Source organism: Apis mellifera, linkage group LG2 (genome assembly GCF_003254395.2).
Source record: "Apis mellifera strain DH4 linkage group LG2, Amel_HAv3.1, whole genome shotgun sequence".
NCBI lineage: Eukaryota > Metazoa > Arthropoda > Insecta > Hymenoptera > Apidae > Apis > Apis mellifera.
Window position 1 is genome coordinate 9,201,192 of NC_037639.1, and position 20,959 is coordinate 9,222,150.

The 20,959-nt window shown below is 38.7% G+C and overlaps 1 protein-coding gene across 8 annotated transcripts in view; it reads left to right on the top strand.

The window, feature by feature from the left end:
* LOC100578611 overlaps positions 1–20,959 on the top strand; it is a 240,159-nt gene that overhangs the window by 85,731 nt on the left and 133,469 nt on the right. For all 8 annotated transcript variants that reach the window (XM_026439300.1, XM_026439301.1, XM_026439299.1 and 5 more), the window contains exons 3-4: positions 10,769–10,930; positions 14,373–14,556. In XM_026439300.1, the coding sequence (XP_026295085.1) occupies positions 10,769–10,930; positions 14,373–14,556 (346 nt within the window). The remainder of the gene's footprint in view (positions 1–10,768; positions 10,931–14,372; positions 14,557–20,959) is intronic.

A 20,959-nucleotide genomic window follows, 5' to 3' on the forward strand; every position in this document is an offset into this window, starting at 1 on the left:
GTGTCTTCGAATAGCAATTTGCTACCGTCTACCGAATAATTGAAATTCTTATCAAGGGGTTACATTATGATTCTGCATTTTCGTACACAACGCACGAAATTAAATTTCTTCTTCTCGTTATATAAATATTTTAATTTAAATGTTTTACGTTTCGGAGAGAAATGACTTATCGTGCTAAAAAGAAAAATTATTTGATATCAAATAATTCTCGTTTTTTGGTGAACAAATATATTGACAAAAATTATGAAACAAACTGCAAATTTATTTTTCATCCTCGAATGAATAGATTGAAACTAAAAGATAACAGTTCATATATCATTAATAAGTAATAATTGAAAAAGAAATCATTTTAGAATAGAAATCACGCAAAAGGCAATGAACTTGTTAAACCTATCCAAATTGTCTCCCTCAAAAAAAGACGAATAATTCAATTCTCTCATCATTCCACAATTAAATCCTCATCAAGATAATAAAATAAAAACGTTCTACCTAAATTATCCGAAGAATCTCGAATCAACTTTGCAAATTTAAACCCACCCTTGGCCATCGATCGCCATCGATCCACGCGTCGTTCCAACTGATTTACTTGCTTAGCGATTCATAGGCGAACCCAACATTGGGTTGATTGATATATGCGAGTATTGCAAGCCCCGTTTCCAACCAAGGGCGCGAATTTTTGCCCCAAGTGCATTAGATTTATTTCAAGTCTGACCGCACCATTCTTCATGAAAATCGGCAACGCTCGTGAATGCAGGTCGAAAACAATCGAACGAATGCACGATCCTTCTCGTCAATGTCTTTTACAGATTCTTTATCGGTTTTAATGGCCAATTTTCGCATGCATCTCGTCGCTGTTACACGCACGAGGATTTGTTCGATCCCGATTCCTCGATTTGCTCTCGTTCCCGAATAATTTTTGGAGAGATTTAAAGGTTTTTAGAGGAGGAGGAGGAGAAAATGGGGAGATTTGAAGATCTCATAAAGATGTATTTTCGTCATATAAGTATGAATCCAATTTTATACCAGCCATCATATTATGATGACAATTTTTAATCTTTCGTTTGTTAAAACTTTAATTATTGTCGAACGTTGAAACATTTCCGAGGATAACCGCGGTTGAGGAAGAAGCGATTTTCGAAAACGTGTCGTCGTTTACGACGTCGACGTCACGCGAATCGATCGAGATGTTTTCCACTTTCCTTGGAAAGTGCCGATCGCAGCGTTCCACTAAACGTACAAACCCGTTATCGAAGCTATTTTCACAAATATTTATCGCTGGCTGAACCTGAGGGGGGGATCGATACATCGATCCCTTCGCCGATATGACAGCGGATACTGCGAATACGGCGTATTTGAAAAACGTCACGTATAACATTCGTTCTAACGGGACAATTTCAATCGGGACGATGAAGCATCATTGGATGGTAATAACGCGAGTGGGGGGAGGGGAATAGAGCGGAAAGACGCGAAGTGTGAAATTCAGGTGAAGGATGAAAATCGTTGAAAAACGTATCGATAATATCGGAAGAGAAAGGAGTGCGATTGTAGTGGAAATTAAAATTTATAAAAAATAAAAGAGAAAGAGAGAAGAGATTTAGATTTATGATAAGTAGAATTGCTAGATGAATCTTTGAGGCGAGATTTCATACTTGTGTCATAATATATTTAATTAAGGATAATTAAATTTAATTAAATAGATATCCCAGTTAAACTGATTGTTTGCCTCTAAGTGAAAGAAAAATTTAATAAAAATGTTGCTCGTTCATTTGTAATGAAGGGGAATGAAGAAGAATATATGATACGTTTATTCAAGAAAAAAAAAGAAGAAAAAGATACCACAGATCTCTTTCTTTTCTCTCTTTATTCTCAATCTTTCTATCTCCTTTTCTAAATAATACGTATCTATCCAACGTGGACGTACGTAGATATTGAAAAATTCTGATAAGCCGCGCGCGTTCGATTGTTTGATTGAAAAACAATTTCACCGCAATGTATTTTCTAGCAGAAATTTTTCCCGAGGCGAGCTCGCGTGTAACGTCATGTTTACAATATTATAACGCCTGCTAAACTGTCCATCCTTTACAGCGCTCGTGTTTCTCGATATTTTAAAATTTTATCAATTAAAAAAAAAAGAGAAAAAGAAAAAGACAAAGAATCCATCATTATAACAAAAGGACAAACATCGTCACTTATTACGATATTACCAAGATTCATAACAGATCCATCATTATCATTCTAAATTAAAAAGTGGAAAAAATATTCACTCGAATATTTCGAAATATCAACGATTCATCGGGGATGACAAAAATGGAAGGAAACTTGAAGATTACACGGTTCAACGACGTCTACGAAATACCAACGAATGGAAGGTAGCTCGTAAAAATGTGCATTTCCAAATTGGCCGTGTGTATATGGCGAGCACAATGAACATCTCCTTGGAATCCTTGGACTCGTCAGACTCTATTCTCACGATGGGAATCGTTGATGCCCGGTTTACCTCTTCTTCACGGGGATAAATTCAGAGGGATGGCTGCTCGTATCGACGATCCACGTTCCAGTGACAAAGCCCGGCTCGCTTTATTTATAAGTATCTCGAAACGATTCGTAGACGTTTAATATCGCACGATGGAATTTCTCGTCGATCCCGGTTCTCTTCACTTTTCCCTCAACCTGCCTGTGCTTCTTTCTCTTAGGAATCTTATCGTGACACCACCCGCTTTCGACCACCTTTCCAGAGGATCGTGGAAGATTATTGTCCCATCAGATCATGGATCTGGTAATCTCGAGAGGTTATTTCTTTTTTTTTTCCTTTTTTTCGCTGCACGGTTCGCTTGCCCTCACGCTCAGAGATTGCGAGAACGATTGGAAAAATATTTGTCTTTTTATTGGCGATGCTTCTATGCTCTTCAACCGGCGCTTCGTTAACCTGTTTCGTTTAATTGCACTGCCGCCGGTATGAATTTTAATGGCTCTACCGTTGTTGTATTTCCAATTCGAAGCAGTTGGTAAATTGATTTCATTGCCAATTTCTCATAGATCGTGTTTTATTATTTTTTTATTATTATTTTTTCCTTTTTTTTTTTTTTTTTGGAGCTTTTGTTGGACCTATTAGAAAGAGGATTTTTATATTTGGAGAGAGAGTTCAAAAGCCAATCGGTTGAACAATTCTCTGAAAACACTTTCGAACTTTCGATTCCAAAAAAAAAACTAATCGTGCCATTGCTGAACTATCGGAATGATTACTTGATTGTTTCCTCCGATCGAAAGTTTAAATAATAAAGTTAAAATTCTCGAATCATCTTCTGCTCCAGCAAGTTTTCCTTTCCTAACGAACGACAAAGACAATTTGTTTCTTCAAATCTCGAGGAATCGAACGGAGGAAAAAAATATGAGTAAATTTCGACATCTCGCGAAAGATGCGATCGTCGAAAACGATCCCGTCATTTCCCAGATTTAATACCGTGATTTTAACGTTGAACTTTGTAATCTAGTTTCAACGGTAAGCCGTGTCCCAAGTAAAAGATTTCTGCGGAGATTACGGTGGGGGAGGATCGAAATCGGATTTCTGGTCCCACCGATGTTCGGCATTGAGCCAAAGCCGATTATGATAACTTGTCCGTGTCATCTTGGACAGTTATAAGGGTACCCCGCCTCTGCAATAGTTGTTTCTCGCGACTAATGGCGATAATTGGCGCGGGTCGTGCGCCTCGAGGCGATTAATCAAAAGTGCTGTGACTTCGATATTGAAAGCTCGTTTGTCCACCTCTCGTTACCAATCGATGACACGATTTTAATTACGACGGCACGCGGCTCCGAGATGGAACAGAGTGATGCTTAACGGAGAGAATTGTCCCCCGTGATCGTGATTTATTACAAAGTTTCCTCAGTTTGCATAACGTAAACACTCTTTAAGTTACTCTTAAAGTTCTCTCTCTCTCTTGAAACAATTAAACAACAGAGTTTAAACGTTGTTCAAAACTCTTTCAGACTTTCTTTCGTGAAAGTCCGACGGATTTCTTTTAATCGAATAATTAGAAGCGTGAGATTAAATATTCATTCGCGTAATTATTATAATAAAATTAATCTTGTCATCAATACAATTGACGCAGTATAATTTTCCAGGAATATAAATGCATCGGATAATTAATTTTTCTAAACGTTCGAAATGACGGAGCGACCAATCAATCTCCTCAAATCGAACAAACATCGTCCTTTAAAGTTTTTGTCCTTTCTACTGAATAACGTGATGAAGCAGAGAAGCTTTCATCGCAGAAATACACCAGAAATTGGCATCAATTAATTTTCACCGATGAATCTTGTTAATGCTCGAACAGATTCGGCAATCTCCAACCTCTCAAGATTCGCGTGGACTAATCCCTTCGATCGAGCAGATGCACCGAGGACAAAATTATATCGAAGGAGAGGAGTAAAATTAACCCCAAAGATTGGCAATATTTTCTATCAACCTCTCTGATCCATCCCTTACGATACGACAATGGATCGCGGGAAATTCTATTACGCGATCGGCGAGACAGTGATCAACGAGGTCGCCGTCGAAGAAAGGCGAAAGTTTTTCGTTCGAATCGAAGTCGCCCCTTTTCTGCATCGTAGATTAATATGGAACGATCGATAGAGATTAATGGAAGGAATAATGAGAAACTTTGGATCCCGGAACGAATTTCTGATTCCAGCGAAAATGGATCCACGAGTAATTGTAAAAATTGGTACTGAACTTTTTTGAACGAAGTGGCTCGATCTGAAAGATACCAAAAATCATTATCAATAACTCCTTCCTCCGATGCAAATTTAAATTGTTCATAATGTAATAAAAGAAAGAAATGTTTCTATGTATTAATTTCCAGAATTAATTTTAAATTGATCTTTGAAAAGCGTATTAACTAATTTCAATTATCATAGAAATGGAGAAAATATCGGCGAGTTTGCGACCTTTGCCGACCGAAAAGCAAGGACCAGTCACTTCATCAAACCACCCTCTCAATGATCCTCCTCCCCCACCCTTTCCAGGCCACGATCCCACGATTATTATTCGAACGACACCCGAAATATCCTCTCTTCTCAACACTTCCTCCCCCTATAATTCCCACTTTCCACCCTTTCTTCCACGATTCCCCTTCGAGTCGACAACGCATTCATCATCCTCGGCCGGGGTCTAGGAAAATGACGAAAGAATGAAGCAAGGGGAGAGGGAGAACGAAGCGATTCCGATAATTCCAACTCGGATCCACTAAATCATTAGGAACAAAGCGAAACACGTGGCTAGGCCGCGCTTACCCGCCCGCACCGATTCACTTTGGCAAGGGCATTTATCACTCAACGTCCGGCGTATCGCATGAGTTTCGAAACGTTGCCCGTTTCACGACCGCCTAACGGGTAAAATAGTTGGCCAGGTTCGTTCCCCCCTCCCTCTCGCCGCTTGCGGCTCGCTCGCGCGTGCGACGCGTCCACCCCTCGCCCCCCCAGGTTTGCTATTATACATATTTATGCCGGGCGGATGGGGGAGGCACGAAGCCAATTAAAGTGCAAATGTATGGAGATGCGGATGGAATTGCAAGTAGCACAGTGACCGGGAAATCGTCATAAAAGGGAAACGCGGGCTAATCGACAGCACCTTCTCGACGAGAAGAAGGGGAGAGGAAGAGTGATCGAGGGAAGAAGGATGAGCGCAAGTTAGAATGACCGTGCGGAAAGATTGGGAGGGGACGAGTGCCACGTGGTTGTGATAAATTCGAGGGGGCGTGAAAAGCAGAAACGAGAATTTCGTCGGTTGGATGAAGGGATAGAATGGGATTCGAGACGAGGGGGAGATAGAGGTAATTTCGGATTCTTTATCGGCTTTGGATGGAAATCTTCGATGGATAATTTCCGATTTCCTCGTAATTTTCATTCATATCCTTGGATCCTTGAATCTTTTTAACGTTTATCAGTTTCGTTCGCGAGACGTTGGAACGGAACGGAACGGTTTACGAGCGGTGGAAAATCGTCGCGGTGGATGATCGATGCGTACATCGGCCAAATTTTTGGAGATCGGAGCACCAAGCCAAATAAATCCGGCGTGTACATGCGACCTATACGAACGAATATATATCCGAGAACGGAGGGGTGGACGGGCAAACAGGGAAATGGGATCGTGACAAATCGAATCATCATCAATATCGGAGGAACGAGTAAACAGCGCGACCAATGTTTCTCGGGCATCGAAGTTGATAAATTAATAACGGGGAAGCAATATAGCGGCAGCTATAGAGGCTATAGAGGGGGGTAGAGGGGGTCGAAGTAGAAAAAAATGTTGGACGCCAGGCCGAAACCGGAGAACGTGAAAAATGCAGAGAGGCGCGCGTGTATCAACGGCCAGCCCAATAAATTTCTCCCGTTCGTCGAACTCTCTGTGTTTTGCGCAAATTTCCGTGGAACCGCGGTCCCAGTTTCGCCCAGAAATTCGACGATTTAAGTCGGGAACGGAACAAAAACCCACCCCCGATTCCCATATAAAATATCGGCCCAGCCGGATTCGAGAACTGGCGATTTTTCTCGGCCGCGGGGATATCAATCCCTGATTGTTCACCGGCGAAATTTATCGCGTTTTAAATTTCCGTTTGACCGCTCGTTACTTCCCCGCAATCGTTCTTCATCAAGGGGACAATGCTATCGGTCGGACGTACGTGAAAATGGGAACAACGAGATTCGAACGAATCTCTCGTTTTCGATTCTCGGTTCTCTAATATCGGTGATAACGAACGACCCCCCTAAGCACCATTCTCTCTCTCTCTCTCTGGCTTTCTACGCCACATTTATCTCTTAACTACGATCAGCCATTTCGTCTATTAGCGGACTAATGCGTTCGCCTCTCGGCAGTCGAGTAGGAGAGCAGCTGCGCGTAAGAGCCGGGTTCGCGCTCGGGTTTGAACGAAAATTATTAGACACTTGCGAAGGGGTGACCACAGCCGTGGTCGTCGACAGTATCTGCCGCCATTACGCGACAACCGCCACGTTGGATATCACTCGGATCCACTCGAGGACGGCTCCTTCGACTGAAATTGACCGAAGGGGTAGGGATGCGGAATTGGAATTTAACGCCGCCCACGCTGATAAGTGGGATCTTTTTGCGCGGCATCCTGCATGGATGGAGCAGGAATGGGATGGTAATTCGTCTCGAGAGGTGTTTTTGGATTTTATACGGTGGAGAGGAGGACTCGGGATCTGGTTAGATCTGGTGAAATAAGAGAGGCGAGAGCGAGATAGGATTTATAGGATCTGAATTGCAGCGGGTTCGGTCGTTAAGAGGGAGATGGATTGTGAGAAAGTGGGTAGTATCTCGAGAGGCGCGGGTGTATGTACGTAGCGGTGGTAAGATATACCCGGTCGTTGCACCGAAGTGAATAACGCTTTTTGTTTTTAAATTTTTTTTTAGATCGATGTCGGTTTATCCCTGGGAATCTAGAAAAGTCGCGGGGAAAGAAACGATAAAGGGCTGCCGCCTAAGTGCAATCCATAAGGCAAAGAATGAACGTTAAGTAGAACGGATGCGATCCTAAATTGAAAATCACGGATTTGGAACGTCGGTTAGGACAAGCGAAGGTAACAAATCTTCTTTTACCTGAAAGGAAAACTCGAATGCTCGCGTAAAAAAAGTGGCGGCTGGTGTAACCCGGTGGTGTAACACCAGTGGCGGTGTGCGTTCCTCGTTCCGTGATTCATGCGTCTCGCGATGTAGGTTGCCGTGAGAGAGCGCCATGGGGTTACGAACGGACCTTAATGGTCTCCGGCTAAGCAGAAAAGGAAGAAAGGTTCGCGAGGGCAAAAATTCTACCGAGGAAAGATTCGAGGGAGTAAAGTATAGCGGCAGCTATATACATATAGTTGGCTCTTTGTTTGCACTAGATTTTCCTTAATTCCCCTCTTTCTTCCATCCAACCTGCTCACTTCTGACAAAACTTCTTCTTTGCTTTCCCCTTTCTTCCTTTTTCTTTTCTCCTTTTTTTTTTTAAAAAAGCACATCATTTGGACGCGCTTCAAAATTAAAATCTCCCTTCCCGATCGATTTGGTAAATTCCACTTTTCCTTTACTCCCTTTTTCATCTCTGATGATGTGAAATATGAAACGTTGCTCCTTTTTCCATCCACTTTCTTCCCTTTTCTCTATTTCTGTTTTTTTCTTTTAAAGAATCATTAGAAATGTTGGGCTTGTTTCAAGTAGAATCTTTTCAACCGATTTGACATAACAAATTCATTCTTTCCCTCTTTTCAATCCGTTCACTTCGTACGATAAATTATTATATCGCCTCTTCCCTTTCTTCTTTTCAAAAGAATCACATCACCCTCGCCAAACCAACTAAAATCTTTCCAGGCTAGGTTCCCTATCCACGTTAAACAAACCCGCGTAATCGAGCTTGAATCGATGGATTAAGAATCCAATTGGAGCTGTCCGACCTGCTTCCACCCCCCATTCCTCTCTCCTTCCTCCGATTTCACCGTGAAATCCCTCGAAATCCGTATCCCACTACCCACCTTCGTAGCACATTCACGCTCCTGAAACGTTCGTCTTTTTTTTTTCTTTCTTTCCTTCTTTCTTTTTTTTTTTTTTTTTTTCTCTGTGAAACACACATTTCCAGAGGCGGTTCCACTGGTTGGCGGTGATGGTGGTGGTGGCGGCAATAAACTTTGCTTTATTTTTACTACCCCTCTGGCCAAGTACCGCCCCGTATTTCCTTGGGATATTGACATATCGGGGGTGGCTAGGCTTCTCCTCTTAACGCCCTTTTTACACTGCCATGGAATTTATGTCTTCTTCCTCCGCGTTTCCTTTCCACCACCCTTCTTTTCCCACCTTTGCCCCGATCTACATCTCCACCAAGCTTCTCTTTTTCTCTCTTTCTCTTTCCTTTTCGCTCATTCTTTTATCTTTTTTGGATTACTTATAAGAATTTCTTTTGTCTTTCTTCGTGTTCTCGGATTGGCTTCTTGTCTCTTTCGTTCGTCGATCCTCCCATCACGATTTCCTCCACGATGGAAAGGAAGACAATCAATCGCTCGTATCCCCGCGTTTTGCAAAAATTCAACGTCTATCAGACGTCGTAATAAACTGGGACATTTTTCTCTTGGCTAATCATGATCCGTTGAGAGAATTTTGATCATGGATATATATATAAATGAATGGAAAAAGGAAATATGTTCACGTTACGATAGAAAATTAATTGTATAAGTGAGAGATGCGATTAATTTTAATTGTAGATTTGTCCAACAATGATTAACATTATACTTAAACACATTTACAAACTGTTTTACTATAAAACCAGTTTTCTAATAAAAACGTTATTTTCTTTTTCAATCTAGAAAGAAAAGAAAAAAGAGAACTCTTCCGCGATAAAATAATACGTTCAAAAATATATCCAAAACTTTCAACTTCGTATCCAACTTAAACTCGCGTTGGTTTCGTAAAAGCAAGACCGGTCACCTCGATGGAACGACAGTTTATTAATTGTTCACGAGGTCGAGGGTCTCCCGCGGAAAGTGCAATAAAACCGAAAAAAAGGGGAGAGGTTGGAGCAAAAACAATGAGCAATCGCTCGTCCAGGGGCTTATATTCTTCGTGGTGGTCCGTTTTTCGCCGCTTTTGTATTTATCGGCGTCACGGGACACAACGGGCGTAAGAGCGACTCGAACGAACGAAAAAAAAAAGAGAGAGAGGATCGAGGCGAGAGAGGATAGTCGTGGGGGGAGGGGAGGAGACAGCGGTCACACGGGCAGTGGACACGGACGATCGAGGGAAAAACGTAATACCACGGATCGGAATGTTGGACGGGAAACGGATCGGATGGACGAAACAAAGGTCGCTATGGCAAAATCGTTTGAACTGCGATTGCAATCGGGGAGAAGAACGTGGAAACCAGCCGCATACCGTCATTTCACAGAGAAGAATTACATTTTCTAGACAAGGCAACCGTGGTACGGGTTGGGTCAATACGCCGGGAACCACGGCGAAATAAATAGATTCCGTGGTAATCATCGGACGCCACAGGTGCGTTTGCACGGAAGCCGAGTTTGAAGCAACGCGATTTCACGTGTGTTCGAAATTCGCTTCGAATAGGAATCGAATAGATTAATGAATCGGTTTCGGGGAAACATTTTTCCATTTATAACAATTTTGTATATCTATCGGTATAATTATTGGAAATGTATCGAATGGATTTTCATTCGTGATTTAATTTTTGTTTACGATAACATTAAAGTTATATACGAAATTATAGAACATAGTAGAATATAATAATACAGTTTCATATATTTATAATCCTGTTTAACGATTCAAAACACACGAGGAAATTACTATTATCTTTATCAGGATTATTATTAGAAGTTCTCTTATTTTCAAAACTTACAATTAAATAAAATCGACTTAAATATCTTTCATGTATACGACGTTCAGTCTCTAATAAAATATATCCTTTTATTCCTGATATTTACATTACTTCGATTTATAATTAATCTCCGTTTCATGTAAAAAAAAAAATATCGCGAAGAATCAAATTCGACGGAATACTTCTCGCCCGAGAAGAATTGAAAGAGCTTTGAATCTGTATCTGAATAAGTGAAAAGAAACTAGATAGGAAATTTTAACCAGGGATGATTCTCGGTAGCGAAAGCTCGTTTAAAATGTGACCATTTACCGTTTCTTAATTGCGTGCCATCTGCGAAGAGACGTAGCTACGCGAAAAAAAAAGGCCGTTTCACTTAATCCTTTCTCTGGTTTCAGGTCAAGTGGACCTTTGGACGCAAACGACGAACGGGTGCGCGTGCAGTTTTAATTCGTCGAGCAACGAATGCGCGTGCTGCGTCCCATCCGGAGGATGCAGTTGCGGGGCCGCGTCGCCGGACAGATGTGCTCAGTGCGGGTTGGAGCAATACTGCGCCAACAGTAAGTAGCGTCGTTATGCTTCATGACCATTAGTCTCAATATTCCTTGCGTCGCTTTAAGCGGCCCGCTGTACGCGCGGATTTACAACTAGGGGCTCATTTAGCGCGCATACCTCGAGATAAGAATTTCTTAAGAATTCCAGATCAACTTCAGATCTGGATTTTTCGAATAATTTGGAATTTATTTATCTGTGATTATAATTACTTGTATTTTATAGATTTTAATTATTCGATATTATATTTCTAGTTTTCCTAGGAATTCGAATAATTCTCGGGATTCGTTAATTAAATAATCGTTATTTCAAATTTTTGAATCGTCTTATTAAGACATTCTTTCGTGTCTCAGTTCTCGTTCTAAGTTTTTTTTTAAAGAATTAATTTAATATCATCTTATTTATATAATAATAATGTGTCTAAAAAGAAATTGGTAACGAAGAAAGATTAGAATGGAAGAAGATTGAATTCCTTTTTGTATTCATATTTTAATTAAAATCGAGAAATCGGTGAAACGGTCACTGCGACCACGAACAAGTTTTCCAATCGAGGGAAATTCGCACGCGTCTAAAACTGTAACTTCCAGTTAAATCCTTTCCATATTAAACTTGTTAGAGATCCAACTAGCAATTCGTAACGTCATTACCGTCCCTCCTTTCGATCGATTGATTTGTGTATTTACTTCCATCTCTGCCGATGGCAATGTAATTCCGTCAAAAATGCAATTGCCGTCCCTTTGATCCCGCGCCGTCGTTAAAAAACAAGATTTACGCCATTAATCCACTCTTTGTCGTCTTCTTGGAGGGTGTTTCGCGTTTTCCGTGAACAAATTAAACCGCGTGGAAAAAAGTTTTTCTCGAATGGGACGCAGCAAATGTCTTAGAAAAATATAAAGCTGATTCTTTTACGAGATAAAAGAAACGCGTTTTTCTTTTTTAATCTAAACACGATCGATGATATATTGTACCAATATCATCGAGGTAACAGAATTTGTTGAAAATTTTTAATATACCAAACTTGCAGCTGATCAAATATCTGAGAGAGCACGCCGCACTTCTATTAATATAAACTTTCCTTATCGAACAATCAGTTTGCCAAAGTTGTTAGAACATCTTAACATCGCTTAAATTTCTAAAAGAAAGCGTAAAATAACGTTGGAGCAAAGTTGTGGAAAGGGAATGTTCACCCGAATGTTTGTTGAACAAGCCACTCCCTCCACCGTTTTCGCAAAGTATAAATCCTACTACTGAAATTACCACCGTGTCCCGAGCATTTCTTTCTGCTAACTAATTACGTCAGTGGGTTCTTCTTTCCTATCCCTGCCCCGTTCATCCATCTACCACCACGCTTTCTCTTACCCACGTTAATTACATCTGACGTTATTGGCCCTCCCTCCTCCCCCCCACATCCCATCCATCAAACCTTTCTTTCCTTTGAGACCTTCTTCTACACACGGTTGAAACGTACACTCTCTCCTTCCTCCCCCTTCCCCCTCCGCCTTTTAATCATGCCAGAACCATTAATGGCGTCTTACTTTTACTTCTTTTCTCGAGCGGCTCGATTATTTTTCAACCTCTCTTCTCTTCTCTTCTCGCCAAAGTCTATGAAATCCCCCATCGACCAACTTAACGAGTTTCCAATTAATTGATTTATCGATTTAATCAGCTTTAAGCGTAAGTTTCCATTAATTCAAAACTCCGTTTTTCATCCCTTAAAGAGAAGAATTAGAGGAACCGATAGAATTAATATCGTTTGTGACGTTTTTTTACGATATCGAAGTTGTGTGTATATCTCATCGACAATTCGAAGTTCTTACTATCGTTGCACGAAGAAGTATACATTTCGATTCGTATCAATCCTGTCATAGAATTTTTCTAAATCATTGTTCGAAAAGGAGAAATGCAGTCTTTTTTTTTTTTATTATATCGAATTCACGAAGAATTAAGAATCGATTTATACTCGAGAAAAGTGTTAGAGCGTTGCGTGTTATTGTCGCGACTGGTCGTCGCCTGGAATGGAAAAGGCGAAGATCCGTTGTCTCGCGCGGGCGTCGATGGAACGATGCGAGCAAGAAAAATCGTTATGAGCGACGCAGCATTTTTCTTTCGGGGCTGTGTTGCGCTTCCACGTGACCCGGATTTTTGTCAGACAATGGCGAAATATATCGCGGATACAATCGGAACGAATATGATTCGGGATTCGAAAAATTCGTCGCCGCCGTGTTTGATCGATCGAAAATTCTTTTTATCGTTTATTATCTCGAATCGTGAGTATTTTAAGCAAGAAAATTAAATAAACGAAGTGGCAATAAAAATTAGATTGATAATATTATTAAAAGTGTCTTTGATTTCGTTTAATTCAGAGTGATATTAAAAATTATTTCGATAAACTCGATTTAAAAATGATGTATAAGTTAATTCTGGACGAAAAAGAAAAAGAATAGAAGCACCTCTCGAGATTGCGAGAGAATTCGTCCCTCTTTCCTTAGGCACGAAGATATTCAGGTAGTAAGGAAACGATGACTGGGCGAAAACTTGCAGAAATAGGGAGTGGTAGAATCATTTATTGGCTTGGACACAATGGTTATATATAGACAGCTGATAATGGGACAGGAGAGGAATATTTTCTTCCCTCCGCCCAGAGGAAAATGGGTTACGAAGCTAATATGATAAAAATTGTGAACTTAAAATATCCGATCGTTACGTAACGATTCTTCGAGTATAAGAAGTAGATCCCTCGATAAAGAAAAAAGATTCTTATTACAATTCAATCGTTACTGTTATTATCTTACTTTGTAATTCGTTAACTTATGGAATGGAAAAACATTTCAATTTATTCCAATCGATCTTGTACATACGACGATATTTCATTATAATTCTACGTTAATTCCCTACGTTATAAATAAAAAAAAAAAATAAAGACTACGCGCATCCACCTCATCTCCGATGCACTACATTTAATTAACATCGATCGGGTGTGAAGGAATGCCTTCCAATCGGCCAAGTGTGCAACAGGTGTGCTCGAAATGAGTTTTTTTCCCCATGTAAGGTCGTCGAGAACGAAAATCCGAAATCTATCATCGCTGAAAACTGGACTCGGTCGGGAAAACCACCCTTCACCGCCAGAATGACCGCAAATCAAATTAAACAGCCATAACAATCACACACGATCCATGCATTTCACGCGATGCGTGATAAATTATACGTAATATTCGCTAAATTGCGTGATAAAGTTTCGTTTGCAACACGTTATTACGTTTAATCCGCAATGGATTACAGAGTGCAGGTCGATAAACAACAGAGGAGTCCATTACAGCGGGGAAATGATTCGATCGGAGGCGCGCGCTATGGGTAATAATTCGCCACACGTCTTTCGCCGTTTCCTGGATCCGCGGATTTTCGAAAACTTCGTCGTTCTTACTTACGTTTCACCTTTTATTTCTGTTTCAGTGTGCAACATAACGCTCGACAGCAGACAGTTGTTCAGCAAATCGGATCGCGGATTCGGTCAAATAAAGTCGCCATCCCTTGAAGGGCCATCGAGGTGTACCTACAGATTCGTCCCGGACACGGGGCAAAGGGTCGAGTTGCAGATCTATCGATTGATCTCTATAGGACGGCACAACGGCACCGCGTAAGTAGTATTTCCTATGCTTTTCTTTCTTACCCGGAAGAATGGCCGGTTTTAAACGGTTTTAAATAGAGTTTGATTACAAAATTGCATATCTCCGAATTTACATTTTATCTTTTGCGAAACAAGATCAAAGGGATGTTTTCGTAATCAAAGCGAAATTGAAATTTCAATTTGTAGATTTATATTTACGAGATTCGAATAATTCCTCGTATATTATATAAAGGAATTGTTTTCGGTGATATTTATCTACATATTGTTATTGGGTTTTTTTTTCTCCTTGTTTAAATATCATATACAATTTTGTATCGTATCCGCAGGTGAAAATATGATATTGATTTTTAATTTTAAAAGGGATTTATTAAATTCCGTCGATTTATCGTATTTTTTATTAATTTCACTTTGTCAATGTTTTTATTAATTTCCCGTATTTTTTTTTCTTTTTTTACTTATCTTGTTAAGATTGTTTCTCAAATATTTTTTACCATAAATTCTTCGTGATTCATTCGAAATACAAAAAAAAAAATTATTGAAAGAAATTATTAAAAAAAATAATCATTTCGGACCAACTGTTGGATAATTTGTCGAATTGTTCAACGATGTTCTGCGTTTCAAACGATAAAAAGGTATGTTTCGTTTCAACGAGAAAAATTGGAATCGTGAAAAAAATAGCGTAGCAATAATATTTATTCGACGCGATTACATCAGCAATTGCGTGTAATAAATAATATAAAATCGAAGGGAACAATGAGACGACGCTGGCGGGTATTCGCGATATGATTCAACCTTTCAGCATTAATCAAAAATACTTTTTAATCACTTTGGCCATACTCATCGCTCTCTCTCTCTCTCTCTCTCTCTCTCTCTCTCGTTGCTCTTTTATTTCGTTGCGCTTTTAATTAAATTAACATGGTGCGCGAAGCGTACAACTTGAAATGCGTTTTACCAGGTTGAAAATTGTTATTGCGATAAATCTTGTTTCGCGATATCCGTTGTATCGGGCTCTTTTCATGCGAGAAACAATCCATTTCTCGTTACACGTGTCACTTGACGGGAAAAAGCGGTCAACGACGCGTGATGTGTGCTGTTCAAGCTTCATTATATCCCAGAGTAATCCGGCCACTTACATCAAATTAACCAAAGTGTATAAAATTAGCGGGACGTTGCCGCCATCATTTACATTTAGCGGAAAGTTTCTTCATTTTGTTCATTGAATTACCGTTTGTAACGTGTTTGCAATATTTCAACTTCAAAGTAGAACAAAGTTGCACGAAGTTAATACTCGTATAATATTGCTTTCGTCTATTCTATTCATAATCTTCGCGTATATCGTACAGGAATTTGATGCAGCTGTTTATTTCTACTTTATTTGAATTGATTTTAAATAAAAAAAAAAAAGATCAAATATATCCTAATCTTACATTATCGAAGATAGTATAAATATTTAAATCATGATTATCCTAATCACTTTACACGTGATAACTCGTCTCAAATTCAAAAGATCATCAAGACAGAAAATATCAATTGTTGGAAAAATAATTTTCCTTTAAAGCGAATGTACGGAGGCGATTTCACGAGAAGAGGAATCGAGGGAAGTTTTCCAGTGACCGATATGATTTGAGATCGCCCGTGTCGATGGTCGTTTCAATTTGTCATACTTCCGTTCTTACATGGACCATCGCCGCCACACTTAAACTCCTCTCGACGCGTGTAGAGGAGCAACGCGACCCTGAGAACCGGCCGGACAGTCTCGAAAGAAAAATTATCGTTTTCCGAAACCGTTCTTCCCAGCCCTCGCCCAGGCCAGAATGTTCGACGAAAGTTCGAGTTCGCAAGAGGCCTTCGACGAAAGCTTCGCGAAAGTTGTTACAATTTTACGACGAGACCTATCCCCTCTTATTCGTTCTTCTCCCCCTTCGATATCGAACAAGAGCTTGGACCATCCTTGGAAACGGCTCGAGTGTTTTCGTTTTCATCAAACTCGTCAAAACTATGTCCCTCCACTCGTACCTTTCGAATTAGCTTCGAAAGCTGTTACGTAAAGAAGTTTATTTGCCGAAACATCTCGAATTCCGTATACTTGATTTTTCCCGGAAAGGCGTTTTTACGGAAGAGGGAAGAGAGAGGTTGCTTGTAATTCGTTCGAGAATTCATACGCTCCGCGAAGTAGGTTTCGTAGGGGAAGAGAAATCGGGTTGCCTAACAAAGAACGTATATGCACAAAGGTTCGAAGGGGACGGCAGGGAGAGAACGGGCGGGGAGAAAAAAGTAAAAATAATCGTTGTGGCGTATTGTGGTAACGGCAATAATTCCGGATAAAGCTCGATAAGCCCGAGGGGAATGGAAATTCGCATTATGGCTTTTCGATACCACGCTCTCGCGCTTCTTCTCCCCCCCCATAGATAATTTAAATCTGACGTTCACCGCCGTAAGGCCTCGATGTATCGCGGCAAACAGATTACCACTTAACCTGTCGATACTCGTCGATCCGTCGGAAAATCTGGAGACACTCCCGCGCCAATCTCCTTATCTACCTAGGGATAATTTCCTTTCCCTCCGCCGATTCACTCGCTCGCGGAACGATTTTCATTCGCTCACCGGGGGAGTTGGATGGGATGGACGTTCGTTTAATAAACGGTTATAAAACGAGGCGCGCATTTTGTGGAAGCTGTCGGTGAAGTTTTCCAGCGAATGGAAAATACTGGAAACTACGGGCATTCAGCATTCACGGGACTGTTCATTACCGCCAGTCCTTCTTTCACGGGCGGTCCGCTTTATTTTTCAAACTTGAACGATTTATCACCGGCCGTGTCCTCCTTTAACTAAAAGCGCCGCGAAAATGGAACTTGTAAAAAATATAAAAGCTCGAAGTTTCCCCGTTAACGAAAGCGAGCCACGGCTTGAAGAGAGAAATATCGTTACGCTCGCGCATGTTCGCCTTTTACCTGTTCCTTGAACGTTCCCGTTTTGAGAAATTGCAATGGCTCTTGGAAAAATTGCGAGACCGACCGAGCTTCTCCTTGCCTATCCTGTCGTTGGGATATTTCTCACGCTAGATAGTCGATACGTTGTTGAAAATATCGACGCGTATCGATGCGTTTTTACTGAATTTATGATAATCCGTAGCGAGATCATCGACGAAAGTAAAGCGTCTTGAGTCAACTTTTTGGAAAATGAAAACGAGTCGAGTTTACGTTCGAGAACGATCCAAACGCTATTTTACAACGATCGTAAAAACTTCGTAAACTCCATCAATTGATAGTTGCTAAATTACAGACGTAAAACTGAAAGTAAAAGCTATTTGCTAGCCGTCTGATCGCATAGGGGGGTTAACTACTCGTCTGAGCATCGACATATAACTACTTGATGATACACATATCTGTAGAATGAGTTTTTCGAAAAAAAAAAAAAGAAATCACTTTATCCATTTAATATATTTGGCGCGGAACATTTTCTATCAATTACTAATATGTCCATTTTTTTTTTCTTTCTAGAAGAACCATTCCATGAAAAAAAGGAACGCATCCATCGAAAAATCTTACGTCAATATCTCTAATTTTCCAAGTGCAACTTCCAACACGTCTCTCAACGTCAAACACGGGTCTCTTTTACTCTTCTTCGAATTTCAACGCGTGCGCGCATACGAGGGTAGTTCAAAAGAATTTCCATCCCTTTCAGAAAAGACGACCACTCGAACGATATATTCAAATATTTACCCTCCTCGCGCCCTTTGCCTCACTGTGCATACACTTCGACGAGACGAAGGCGTCTCCAGCGTCGATTTTTTCCCGCAACTCCTCCTCGCATTGCATAGGCGTGCACGAACGCACGAAACGAGCACCGCGTTGAGTGAAATTACATCGCTCACCGGAATACTATTAAATAAGGTAACGGAATAAAATTATGGCCCGTGGGTGATGGATGATCTTAATTTTGCTATGATTACCGGCGGTGGCTCGGGAATTTGTATGAAAATCGCTCAGGGCTGGTTCTTTCACTATCCTGTATCCCATCGTCTTCTTCCCACCCGCTCTCTTTTTTCCCGCTTCCGTTCTTTCTTTCACGGACCCCATATTTTTTAATCACTCTCCCGTTCGTTTCTCATTAACTCAATATTGCCAACTCGAAAGGTGAAAGACGCTGATAGACGCTTATGAATGTTGCATAATTTTGAATAAGAGGAATTTTTATTTAATTTCCGTCAACAACGATTTTCTTTTTTCTAAGGATTTCTTTTCTTATTCGTAAAGATAGTCATAAAGAAATTTAATCGATTTCTCATGAAGAAAGATGATCGTGGAATATGAGATTTTAGCGTTAACGTATCAAGATATATAAGACTCATTCTCATATTCGTGTTTAAAAATCTTTTATATTGTTATTTTTCTTTTAATAAAAATGTATTCGTGTTTTAATTCCTACTACTATTTTTTATTGGGCTTGATAAATTTTGTATACGTAGACTTAAAATATTCACATAATATAATATATTTATATATATATTATATATATATATATATATATATATATATATATATATACATAATATAATATATTTATATATATATATTATATATATATATATATATATATATATATATATATATAATATATTATAATATATTCATTTATTTTTCAAATTGTAAAAAAAGAATAATTTTATCTTTTTCCTTAGGAATATTCCTAATTCATAACCTTAAATTATTTTATATAAAAATCATTATTCTGTTTTAACCTATCTTGCAAGTCTTTCCTTTGTAATAGTAGAATGTTAATAATAATTTGTGAAATAAACCTCATCCTATTAGCTAAGATTTCAAATTCTTATTTAAATACATATCTATACAATTTTGAAATATATATTTCGTTTTGAAATACATTTAACTCTCGACTAATTTTATGATCTCGCTATATCGTACTGTACTTGTACTGTACCTAACCTCACTCTCGGCACGGTTGCAATAATCAAAATCAGAAATACATAGTCACACAATTCATTGAAATAATTTATAATTCAGCTAACAACTAATTCTACAATTCTATTTCTAAGATATAAATACCAGAATTCGTGTTCTATCTATTCGGAATTTATTTAAAAAATATTCGATCCTACTATCGACGAAAATTACAAGATCGTGGAATTTGAGATTTTGGCGTTAACGTATCAAAATATATAAGAATCATTCTCGTATTCGTGTTTAAAAATCTTTCACACTGTTATTTTTCTTTTAATAAAAATATATTCGTGTTTTAATTCCTATTACTATTTTTCATTGGGCTTGATAAATTTTGTATACGTACATTTGAAATATTCACATAATATAACTATTTATTTATTTTTCATATTGTAAAGAAAGAATTATTTTATCTTTTTCGATTATTATTCCTAATTCTTAAATTTAAATTATCTTATATAAAAATCATTGTTCTGTTTTAACCTATCTCGCAAGTCTTTCCTTTGTAATAGTAGAATGTTAATAATAATTTGTGAAATAAATCTCATCCTACTAGCTAAGATTTCAAATTCTTATTTAAATATATATCTACACAATTTTGAAATATATATTTCGTTCTAAAATATATTTACTTTAACTCTCGACTGATTTTACGATCTCGCTATATCGTACTGTACTTGTACCGTACTTAACCTCACTCTCGGCGTCTGTTGCAATAATCAAAATCACACAATTCATTGAAGTAACTTACAACTCAGGCAACAACTAATTCTATAATTCTATTTCTAAGATATAAAGACCAGAATTCATGTTCTATCTATTCGGAATTCATTTAAAAAGTATTCGATCCTACTATCGACGAAAATTACAAGATCGTGGAATATGAGATTTTGGCGTTAACCTATCAAAGTATATAAGAATCATTCTCATATTCGTATTTAAAAATCTTTCACACTGTTATTTTTCTTTTAATAAAAATGTATTCGTGTTTTAATTCCTATTACTGTTTTTCATTGGGCTTGATAAATTTTGTATACGTACATTTGAAATATTCATATAATATAACTATTTATTCATTTTTCATATTGTAAAGAAAGAATTATTTTATCTTTTTCGATTATTATTCCTAATTCTTAAGCTTAAATTATCTTATTTATAAATTATCTTAAATTATCTATAAAAATCATTGTTCTGTTTTAACCTATCTTGCAAGTCTTTCCTTTGTAATAGTAGAATGTTAATAATAATTTGTGAAATAAACCTCATCCTACTAGCTAAGATTTCAAATTCTTATTTAAATACATATCTATACAATTTTGAAATATATATTTCGTTCTGAAATATATTTACTTTAACTCTCGACTGATTTTACGATCTCGCTATATCGTACTGTACTGTATCTAACCTCACTCTCGGCGTCTGTTGCAATAATCAAAATCAGAAATACATAA